Source organism: Lissotriton vulgaris, chromosome 2_1, assembly GCF_964263255.1.
Source record: "Lissotriton vulgaris chromosome 2_1, aLisVul1.2, whole genome shotgun sequence".
In the NCBI taxonomy this organism is placed as follows: Eukaryota; Metazoa; Chordata; class Amphibia; order Caudata; family Salamandridae; genus Lissotriton; species Lissotriton vulgaris.
The window spans coordinates 1197250881-1197262480 of record NC_141687.1 but is presented as its reverse complement, the minus strand read 5'-3'; the positions used below and the strand labels follow the sequence as shown (position 1 = coordinate 1197262480).

The window sequence follows — 11600 nt, the reverse complement described above, 5'->3', positions numbered from 1 at the left end:
ACTGTCGAGGTTCAGCCTAACGAGTCCCTAGCGGGCAATTGCTCGTCATCTAATGCTTTATCCCAGGTTCCTTCTTGGCATGGTAACTGACTATACCTAGTAGGAATCTGGGTTAAAGGGCAACCACCTTTGATACATTTACCTACCCTTCCAAAATGAAGCAAAACTTGGTAGAGTCTCTGATCGGAACACATCTGAGCATGATGAAGAAAGATTACCATTTTACATCAACCCAATTTGTGCAAAGCTGGGATTAAAGAGTGGTCTTATTGTACTTACAGTGGGATCATGTGCACAATGATGGGCACCAGAAACAGCTTCTCCTCATAGACTGGATGTATATTGCTCAAGGAAAGAACTGCTCACCCTGAAACACGTTCACCTTCTCAGGCAACAGAGCAAAAATCAAGTAGACAACACCATTTGCAAATATTTACAGGTTTCTTTTTTTTTTATTTGGTGCTTGCCCAAGTATCTAGCTCAGGCACTTAAAGTGTATACATGGTATACGCACAGCCAATATAATGGCAATTTTCATCCTCTTGCCACATAACAACGCAAAAGAACTGTCAAATAACATACAAAACACATAACAAATTGGCAACACCCATCTCCCCTCTCCCTGCAAATCAATGTGGAATTTGTATGGACAGGGCAGACATGGATTACCTCATGGATACCCTTATCAGTTACGACCATAGTGAAAATAATAGTGCCTATTTGCTTCCATATGCTGTGCTTGAGGTGTGTGCATTGAGGTGCACTTATAACCATGACAGCTGTCCTGCAGCAAACCCTGAGAAACAGGGACATTCTTTCTGATTGTGAGGATTGTGCACTAGAAATGAGGGGAAAGGAAAACCTTGTTGTCCCGCACAAATGGTACAAGGAGTATGTTAACTCTCTAATTAAAACGACATTTTTCCACCGGCTCCTAACATAGACGGCATATATGTGATGAGTTTATGAGAAATGTGCTTGTCCCCATCTTGCTGCTTGTCTTGTAGGTAGGCATAATATATCACTCACTGTGACTGTGTTTGGAAGGTCCCTTGTGCCCAGGCCTGGAATTCAATTTTTTCTAAATTATTGCATTCAGATGTATTAGTCCAATGGGATCAATGCGTAAGAATGACGCGTAAAAATCCCAGAATGCACTGATTTGTTCAACAGAAGCTCAGGATTGCAAACTTAATTTTCTGTGGACATCCAGTGATGGAGAAAGCCATAGTTACTTTGCGAATAAAGTAGTTCAGAATCATATTCTTAACACCCCAGCTAAAAAGGCTCGTGTCATGATGAATAAATTGATTAGTTGAGATCTACTTTTCTTGATTCATAGTGAAACAACTGTCGAATTAAGAAAGTCAAACAGTGTTAACTGCTGGTCGCGGGGCACATCTTAAAATACACACGACATTTCTAAACTTTCCCACTTCCATACATTGTGGTTCTTGTATTTCTGTTTGACTTATTATTCATTTGTGCCTGAAAGCAAATAAAAACGGTTTAGTGGATGACTTATTTATGCATGGAATTTAAAACTTGAGAGCTCTGATGTCAGCCAATAATCTGTTTCCGGTAGCTGAAAAAAGATATTTTCTGAAAAGGTGTTGTGCAGGGCGGAAAATAATTGCTTTCTGAGGGCCGGAGCTCTGCCAAATGTTCAGGATAATCGCATAGGGGCGATTGACAGAACTAATCTGAGATAAAATCCTAAACTTACTACTTTTGGTGTTCACAAAAGGCATTTAGTAGTAGTAAAGTTAGGAGTCCTAACTTTACTACTACTAAATGCCTTTTGCAGCCGCGGCCTGTGGAGGGAGTTCTGGTGGGGCAGAAAGGCGGGGCGGGGAAGGGGCAGGGTGGGGGGTGCTAAAAACCGGAATATGGATAATTGGAGGTAAGTAAACAATTTAATTAACAAAACGAATTTCGTAGCGTGCGCTGTATCGTTGGGCGCGATACGAAATTCGACTTTAAGACAAAGACCCTGGTTAAAACCAAAGGCCTTTTTTTCTGGGGAAATGCAGTACAGCAGTTGTGGAGACTCTCATAGGAGGTGGAGAGATAATCAAGTAGTAGAGCATATCAATCTACTAAACAGACCCTGTAAAATGACAAAGCTGTGGTGAAATCCTTGACCAGTGATTTATATAAAACCAACCACGCTTGATCTTAATATATTATTGGCACTTGTGTCATTCTTTTTGAGTGTTAAACTACCTCCAGGTCAACCTGAAATAAGCAATTCCAGTCATCTTTCTCTGTCATTATAGCTCATCAGTAAAGTTTAGCCCAAACATGAGCCTGGCCTCTGACACTAAAGAAAAAGAAGTGCCTAGAACTGAAGGAGAAACCAGCAAGACAGAACTGGGAGATACCGGTTTTAGGGGAGGGTATTCCAAGTGAAAGACATCAATCCACAACTGACCACTTATTTTGCCCACTCAAATGCTTGCCTTTTGGCAACGTTTTTATGCACTGGATTAGAATAATCTCATTCACACCAAGCCAGAACAAAAAAACACGTTTTGGGGAAGCCTGCATGCAAGGCCCTAGGATTATCAGAATAAGAGGAAATAAAAGGCTTTGAGGATTCGTTAATAAGTCTGTGTTATCGGACATTTAACAAAAAACAGATGCCTATATGCCCCACCACTGCCTTCTCCTGCCTCATTTGAACTGTGGGAGAAGGCAGAATTTTAAAAGATGGAGTTGCGGCCAGCCCAGCCACTGAGAAGACCCTGTTAGCAGACTGATGCTGGTGGAAACGGCACAGGAGACTCTAAATAATTAATTAGGTGTAGCCTCTCTGATGCCAATTCCTGAGAAATCATTTCCGTCCAGGACAGCCATGAACATATGGCTGCCCGTGGCAGGAAAAGTCCTGAAATGCCTTGCACATGCTGGAAGAAAACTCCCAGGACATGGGGAGATATCAGTAATGCTGTTCCTGGAACAAACCAGAGATCTGCTGGGCCAGCTAGGCTTGCCAGACTGACTTACATAGATTATTTTCCCCTGAAGCACCTCCCACCATGTACGTGGCAATCCCTTCGAGGCGGAAAGTCCTCAATGATAGTCATGTTTGTAAACAAGTCGCTGTTGCGGCAATGGAAGTACTTTCTGGAGGCCAGACAATCTATGTATAAATGTTGCCTGATTCTTTTTTGTTGAGTCCAAGAATGGAATTAAACAGATAGAGGAACAGTCCCCCTCTCTATCCCAGGTTATTATTCTGGGTGCCGCAACATGTACACAAATCTGCAAACACTCACAAACACTTCTTAGCGTTAGGATTTATATAGCCCCAGGGCATGGACACACACTTTTAAAAGGTCTCATTCCAAGAGACAGACACACATTTCCCAAATAACCCTCAAATGTGTAGTAGTTTTACCAGAGGACAGATATAGACTTTGAAAAGATGGGGTGAGAGAGCAGATCGGTGATGAATGCCATATAACAATGAGGTCTCAGGAGCACAGAAAGGGTTGCAGTCTGATGGACTTTGAATGGTGCTTATGAAATGAGGTAAACCCATTCAGCACCTTTCCAGAGCTGCCCACTGCCTGAAGGCATTGACGTCGGGCTCATGAACTACTGTATGAAATGCAGCTGATAGATCCAGCAATATCAGGGTATTTGTGTTAGCGAGCTTCTAATCTCAGGTCACTCATTACTGCCAAAAGCACAGATTCAGTGCTGTGTGCAGGGCGGAAACATGCTTTCATTAGTCCCAGTATATTTATAGTTTGCAGATGATTGCTTAATTGTTGGGCTAAATGATTCTTCAGTGATTTGACTCTAGAAAAGAGCAGAACTAGGGGATGAAACGATTTCAGAACTTAGAGATCCGCTCTGAGTTTGAAAAATAGGAATAACTATTGCAGTTATGAGGCTATAGTGCTTGAGAGATTTTATCTGACTGTCTGTGAGCATGAGGCCCATATGTTTTTAGTTTAATCTTAGGATCTCTTAGCTTGGTGTTAGTGTGCATTCGGCCCAGGAGTCTGTAGTACTTGTGAGGGATTCTTAGGTCAATGTCACTGTAACGTAATGCCCAGGAGCTTGCAGAACTAGGGAGCTCTTAGCCCAGTGTCTGGGAACTTAGTGTTATGGATGCTGTATTAGAACATTGGAATGTTGGGAGCTCCATTGCAGACAATGGAGTGCTCCCTGCATCTACGGGCCGGTAAAGGCCCGCAGAGCAACATTCCAATGTTCTACAAAGGCTTCTCGAAGTTCGAGGGGATTTATATCCCCTCGAGCTTCGAGAACCCTTTGTTTAATTTGTTAGAACATTCTGCCCTCTAGTGGCAGAATGTTCTAATAGCCTTTTAGCTCTTCGTAGCAGGGCTATACCGGCTATTAAAGTCCCGCTGTTTCGTTAAAGTCCCTCGCCTTCGACTCGGGCCTTTAACGATTCAGCAGGCCTTTAATAGCCGGTATAGCCCGCTACGGCGGGCTATAAGGCTATAGTTAAGTCCTGAGAAATTGTGACCTGATTGTCAGTGAGTGTAGGATCATCGAGTCTTTATTACTCTGAAACTCTTTCTTAGTTTCTTATCAGTGAGTGAGAGGCCCTGTTGCTGTTGCTCTTACCATGAGTCAGTGAGCATGGGATGCAAGAGGCTGTACAACTAGGGCGATCATAAGTTTAGATTACTTAGTGCTGGATCCACAAGGTTATATTTGTGAGGAGTTCTTGAGGCACAGGCAATGACTATTGACTCCTTAGGTGATAGTACTGGAGAGCTGTTTCCTGAGTAAACATGATGCCCACAAGGTTGCGTACGTGGGAACTCTTAGCTTAGAGCCAGTGACCTATAAGATGTTAGCACTTGGGAGTGCTGTGCTCAGTTCAAGTAAATGAGGGACCCAAGAGGTTGCAGTACTGGAAAATCCTAGGTGGATGCCAATGAGTACATTACCAAAAAGCTTATGTTAGTGGGGAGCTCTTAGCTTGCTGTCAGAGTATGTGAAACCTTAGGGGTTATGATACTCAGGAGCTATAAACTCATGTCAGAGAGTTTGGTAGCACTGGGATGTTCTTAGCTCCATGCAAGTGACTGTTTAAGCCTTGAGGCTGATGTACTGGGCAGGTGTAGAATTTGGGACTTCTTAGCTTGAAATCTCTCACTGCTGGGCTCCGGATTGTAGTACTTCTAAGTTCTTCACTCAGAGAAGTAGCTGTGTGGCTGAGAAGACAGTGGTTCTGAGAAGGTCTCAAATTGAGGTTACTGATTGCTGGGACCCAAAAGGCAGTACTCTTACTGATGAGCTCCTAGCTCACTACCAGTTAGTGTTGGGGAATCAGATTGTATCACTGGGTAACTCTCTGCCCAACTCCAGAGAGTGTGAAACCCTTGACGCTCAAGTACTAAGGAGATATTAGCTCAGAGTCAGTGCTGAGGGACTTTTGATGCTGTAGAACTTTGGAACTCTGATCCTGATTCAGTGGCTCAGGAAAGTGATAATGAGGCACACACAATCATTGTGCTGGAGCGGTATTATCTCAGTGTCAGTGAGTGTAGGATCAAGAATGGTGTGCTACCGGGGAAAACATAGCTTGATGACAGTACAAGTAGAACCCAATGTCCCAGAGTTTTCAACCCTTGACGCTGTAGTACTAGAAAATTCCATCCTCAGCCTCAGTTATAATAGGGCCCATTTTAAATTGTCCTGGAGTTCTATTAGCATTATGTAATTGGATGTAGGACCAACTAGACCATAGAACAGGCGAGCTTTGATCCTAGTGTTTTCAAGTATCAAACTCACAAGGCCAAATTAGCGTTCAGTGGCCAACACTGCTGCAGTAAGGTTGTTGCTCATTTGGATGGAGTACTGCAGTGCTTTAAGATGGCAACGAATGTGTGAGAGGCTCAATAGTTTGCAAAGAGGTGAAGAATTAGGCCTGGCATCTTCAAACATGAGCCATCCGATGCTGTAGTGAATTCAGGCATTAAATTCAGAGTCTCAGGTTCAGTGGACCCAAAGGCTGAATTCCTGAGTATCTCTTCGACGGGAGTCAATGTGTGTGTGATACATATGGCTCTATACCACTTGGAGCGTCCTTACCTGGGTGTAAATCGTTGCGAAAAACACAATACTGTAGTTGTGAGGAGCTCTTAGCTTGGTGTCAGTGAGTTTACAAACTTTAAGGCTGTAGTGCTGAAGAGATCTTAGCCTGGCGTCAGCAACTTTATGACCCTTAAGGCTATAGTTCTCGAGAGATATTAGCTTGGTGTCTCTGAGCTTATAACTGTTAAGGCTGTATCTCTGGGCATCTCTTTGACTGAGGTCTTGGAGTGTATAACCCTTAAGGATGTAGTCCTGGAAACCTCTTAGTTTGCTGTCAGTGGGTATTTGGCCCTAACAGTTCTAGTTCTGGGGAGCTCTTTCCTCAGTGTCAAAGAGTGCGGGATACACAAGAAAGACTCTTAGCTTGGGTTCAGTGAGTATGGGACCCATAAGGCAGCAGCCCTGGAAATCTTTCAACTTGTTGTCCATAAATATGCAAATAAAGTTTCTTTACAGTAATCCACTCAGCTTGCTCTTAGTAAGTGAACAATTTGTGTGACAGTAATACTGCTTGGTACCGAATTTTCTGCAAGTGAGCACAAAGAAAACACATGTAACACTTAATGAAATACCCCGTTCCCAAGTGGTGAGGTACTAGGCTGTCCCTTTTCTCTATGGACGGTCACACACTTCCAGAGAACATATTGAAAAGAGTGTCTAAAAAGCACCATCATTAACAGAGTTCTAAAGGGCAACATTCCAAACTGGCATTGAATGGTTGTCCTCAATGACAAACTCAATAGGCGCACTGTGATTCGATAGAACAGGCCAACAGAGGCATGGCTTTACCCCAGCTCTGGTCTCTGAACTGATGTCCACAACTTGGTTCCATTCCACAACCTATACTTAGAATTTTCATCTTCGTGCTTATAGGGGGAGGACACATTAATGAGCTGGATGACATTAAATGTAGGAAAGATCTTCTCTGATTCTGACCTGCCCACATTCAAAATGTCCTAGCAGGATGCTGAGTGTTAATCCTTCACTTCCCTTGTTATCATCTTTCTGACTTCTCCTTTAACTCCTTCCCTCCTTCTTTCCTCCCCATACCCACCATTCAGTTATTTTGGCACCAATATTCTATATTGTTCAGGTTAAGAGGTAGATTGTTTAACTCGGTGGGGGCTACTCCTTCACCATCTCTTTCTGCTTCTTTGGAAGAATTATCCATAAGTCTCTGGTTCGCTTTGGCCTACAATAAAGTTTCAAGGAATCGTTTAACAGATAGCATCTCTACCGCTCAGTCAACTCAGCGGCTTACTTGATGGCTGTCGAGGGCATAGGAGTGCTGCAGATGCCTTTGTCTCAATGTCTCACACAGGTCAACAAGGCCGCAGTATGCAGAAGTCCAGCTCCTGTGGCTTTCTCCTGATGCCGCAGTGGTCCCTGGGGAGGGGAAGGCCAGGTCCCGCTGTGCACCTGAGATAGCGCCTCTTGAAACCTCGGCCGCAGGTTTTGGAGCAGGAGCTCCACTCCCCTGTCTCCCACCGGGGACATGGGTCACCGCAGGCCCTGGTGTCCATAGGTCTATGTGCAGCTACACAGTCTGAACCTGGCTGGCCATATGAGTCATGGCATTCGACTGACCGCTTCTGAAGCCCATTACCACAGGTGACAGAGCATTCATCCCAGCTACCAGCCAACCACCTGGAAGCTGCTCTTTTGTAGTTAGGCTGATTAGGATCCAGTCGGTTGGACATACTCTGAACACTGTTGTTAAGCACTTGTCCACTTTTCCCATCCTTGTGGTATTTGTCGTCCTTGTGATCCTTAGGCAAGTAGTAGGACCAGCGCACCCTGGGTGGGGTCATCTTGCCGACAGAGAGAACCTCAATAATCAGTGGCTCCTGGATGGGATTGAAAGTCTGGAGAACCTCTATGGCACTGCCTGTCCCAGTGTACTTCAGCATGCTCCCCTTGACCATGATGTCCCTCTCCACAGCAGACACAACAAAGTGGCCGTTCAGCAGGTACTTGCCCTGTGTTGTCTTCACTGCAAGGTAGTTGTCATCACTCACAAGGCCTTTGTAGCCCCTCTGCCGCACGTCGATGTTGGATGCTCCAGCAGGGATCGTCACCACAAAGTTATAGCCGTGTCTGAAAGGAAAAAGGTAGCCATTTGTTATTTGCTCTTCACAGTTGATAATTTTGTCAAACTTAGAGAAATGCAACCCCATTTGAACAACTTAACCGTGATATAAGAATCCGATGACATTTTGTGCGAAATCGAGATAGACCGCTAATTGAGTTGATACTGAGGTATAGATCAATGAGCCACGGAAAGCCCAAGTAGCAATACACCAGTATTGCTCTGCAGCATCTATAGTGCCTGCAAAGACAATACTCCCTTTAGACATAATCTTGTCAGTCTGGTACTGTTATGCTGTTCTGCTGTGAGAGCACTGTAAAGGTGGCATATTACCAGTCCTGGACTGCTATGTGGGCAAAGGACTGGTGTCCGCCAAGCTGTTCTATACTGCTGTCTCAGAACTGGAAGAAAGACATCTTACAGTCCTGTGCCGGTAGGAAGCATTACAACATTGTTACCCACCACGTCATGCACTAAGTGTCCTCAATAGGATGTGATCTTGCCAGTGCTGTATGCTATGTCAGCCCTGGACAGATGTCACCAAGCTGCCCCTCCCCCGACAAATATCACAATTAGAATATGGTACTACTTAGTCCTGGTATTCTGTGGCTGTAAAGGAGTGGGAGAAATTAAAGGATGCTTTGGGGTGTCAGCTCTGAGACTGGGTATCTTATAATTCTCTAGGAATGTATATACAATAATGCACTAGGCATGCATTTCCAATAATGCATACAGCAGGTATTTCAAATAACGTACTGGGGCATGTAGGTCCAATAAAGCAATGGCATCCATATCGAATATTGCCCTGGGCATGCACATCTAAATATGTACTGACCATGCATGTCCAATAATGTTCGGGTAGTCTGAGACATTAGGTAGAAGTGACCATCGCAGAGTAAATGAGGTCTTCTTCTACATCTACTTTAAAGGGAGGACAACTATCTACAGAAATATTTCCTTTACATTTATCTGTTATAGAAGGCGTAAGAAGCAGGAGTTCTCATTTCACGTCTTCGTCTCGCAATCCTGACTATGTGAGTTTTACATAGCTTAGGGAACAGGATTCACCTAGTGGAAAACTAAAATATATGGAATTAATAAAACTGAAGAAGAATAGCAGTAAAGTATATTTTCCTGTGTGAGGCAAGCCTCTCCAGAGACACATTTAAACTTCTATAATTTGGCTGGGAAGAAGTATGTTTTCTATTTCCTCCCTGCTGGTAAGTCTTTCTTCCCTTTTCGTGTCTTGAAACACCGCCCCCTCCTAAACACCCTCATCTCAAACTCTCCTTACAACAATTTGCAATAATTAACGAAATCCTGTTCGACGGTCCGGAGGAGAACAAGAGGCAGAAGAGAGAGGTATTAGGACAATGAATGCTGAATCTTTGACAAGAAAGACCTGACTTGAAGTAATAAAGGCCAATGTTAATTAACTGAGACAGTGCCAGCTGTTTAGACCTGTCCAGCCCAATGCGCTGACTGGGAAGAGCTGTGACATCTTAAAGTGTCTCATCTTCACGCTCCAAGTCGAATGTCTACGCATGAGATCTGCCGTGGTGTCACAGCCAACCAACGATACCACAGAGTGCTGTACACTGTCATATCCCAAAGTAGTTACGTACCTCAAAATACTCTTTTACAGGAAATAAGAAAAAATAGTTCAATTACAATATTAAAAACAATAATTAGAATTTTTGATTAAAAGTGCCTTAAAATTCCTAAAAACGTCACCAATATCAGATACTGAAAACTCCTCAGCAGGGACGATACATGTTTCATGTCAATAATATTAGTATGGGCACACGCTCTCTAACCAACTTTCAGCAGCATAGTAACGTTTTTCTTTCTACATGCAGGTAGGTGTGGCTGAAGTTTTACTTGCAAAAGCAAAGTTTTGTGTATTTATCTTTATTGGTCTTCATGTTGTTGGCTAAGTATCTGCTTTTCCTTTGCCTATGCTTGAAGGCAGTTTTTAGGTTTCGCCCACACTTACAACATCTCTTGTATTAAAAAAATCTTAAAAGGGGCTTAGAACCCATCCAATACTTGCCTGAACATACCATTCGTCTTTTCCAATGTCACGCTAATTTAAGTGCTTGTGATTGGCCAGCACATTGTCTGCTTTCACTTCCTGCTCTGCTTTGCTTTCCATGGCATGGAGTTTGGGGCAAGTACATCTTCTGGTTTCTGGCTACTGGCAACTGGCCAGTGTCCTTCCACTGGCTACTCGCATTGAAGGTACTTTTTTTTATTTCATTTCGGAATGAGCTCTCCATACCAGTGCATCTAAAGGCTCTCTTGCCCCACTCTCTTTACCAACACATAGCACTTTCGAAATGCACACCAAGAGTTACATAATCCCTGGTTCTGAGGCATTCTGTGATACTTAAGGATTGATACTGATAGCTGGTGTTGCTTCTCGGTGGGATGGGGCCAAGCACTTTATTTGCTGACCAGAGATGCCTGGCTTGAAATACTGGGCAGGTTTGCAAGCTTACACGATCGACCGCCTGTGGGTCGTGGAAGTAAAGGGCATTTGTTGGAAAACATTTCAGCCTCCCTGAATGCTCTATGTAAATGCTGTAACAAGAGATTACTGTGCCCTTCGGAGGAAGATTTGGTAGGAACAATGTTTTTGTATGAAACTCAATGTTGGTGAGAAAGTACCCTGTTTTTAGCACAAATCTACTTTATAAATGTAAGATTTTGTCCAGACACCCTGTAGGTAATGTTTGGGGTGCGGATAAAAATTTGGACATTTATTACTTTTCATGCAATTTTCTCTTTTATATGTCACCCTAAGTAAACCTTCACCGCTCTGCCAATACACTTCTATCCTCATCTGTGATCCCTCCATGGACCTTGACAGAAATGGGATAATTATCGCCAACACCCCCTTTAGTCTAGAAACACTTCTTGCTGAGCCCCTGAAACTCAATTCCTACGCTACACCTTCTAAATGCATTAGTCGCTTTTAGGCTCCAGTGAGCAAGGCGAAATAGTTGCTGCTTCGCCAGTTTTCCCCACAATATAGCAGAGCTTTTTTTATGTAGTACCATGCATCAGGCATTAGACTAACGCATTTCAGGGTTGGGGTCAGCATCACAACACTGAAATGCATTGTCACGCATATATAGCACCTCCTCAACAAGCCTTTGAGTTGCTTATTAACACCACAATAACTGAGCAAAGCTCTTAACTAGCAGGTTTGGGGGGCTGGGTTACTCAGCTCATTCTATGCTGGCTACAACGTAGACTTTCACCCAACTAGCACATTCAGATTCACTGAGAGGGTGTCACGAGTCGGCCATCTTATGCCCATTTGCCCAAACGCTACTGCAGAGACAGCTGGACAGAGTGTGACACACACAACTATAGGCACGGGGTGCCGCCCACGGCTCAGTTTACATTTGGCAGCCAG

General features: G+C 43.7%; 1 protein-coding gene across 1 annotated transcript in view; it reads right to left on the bottom strand.

Annotated features, from left to right (window-relative positions):
• Window positions 1-4469: 4469 nt before the first annotated feature.
• The window catches only part of ADAMTS15 (ADAM metallopeptidase with thrombospondin type 1 motif 15), a 358149-nt gene continuing 351018 nt past the window's right edge, over window positions 4470-11600 (bottom strand). Inside the window, exon 8 of the mRNA XM_086956926.1 lies at window positions 4470-8184. Coding sequence (XP_086813052.1) covers window positions 7410-8184 — 775 coding nt within the window. The 3' untranslated portion in view covers window positions 4470-7409. The remainder of the gene's footprint in view (window positions 8185-11600) is intronic.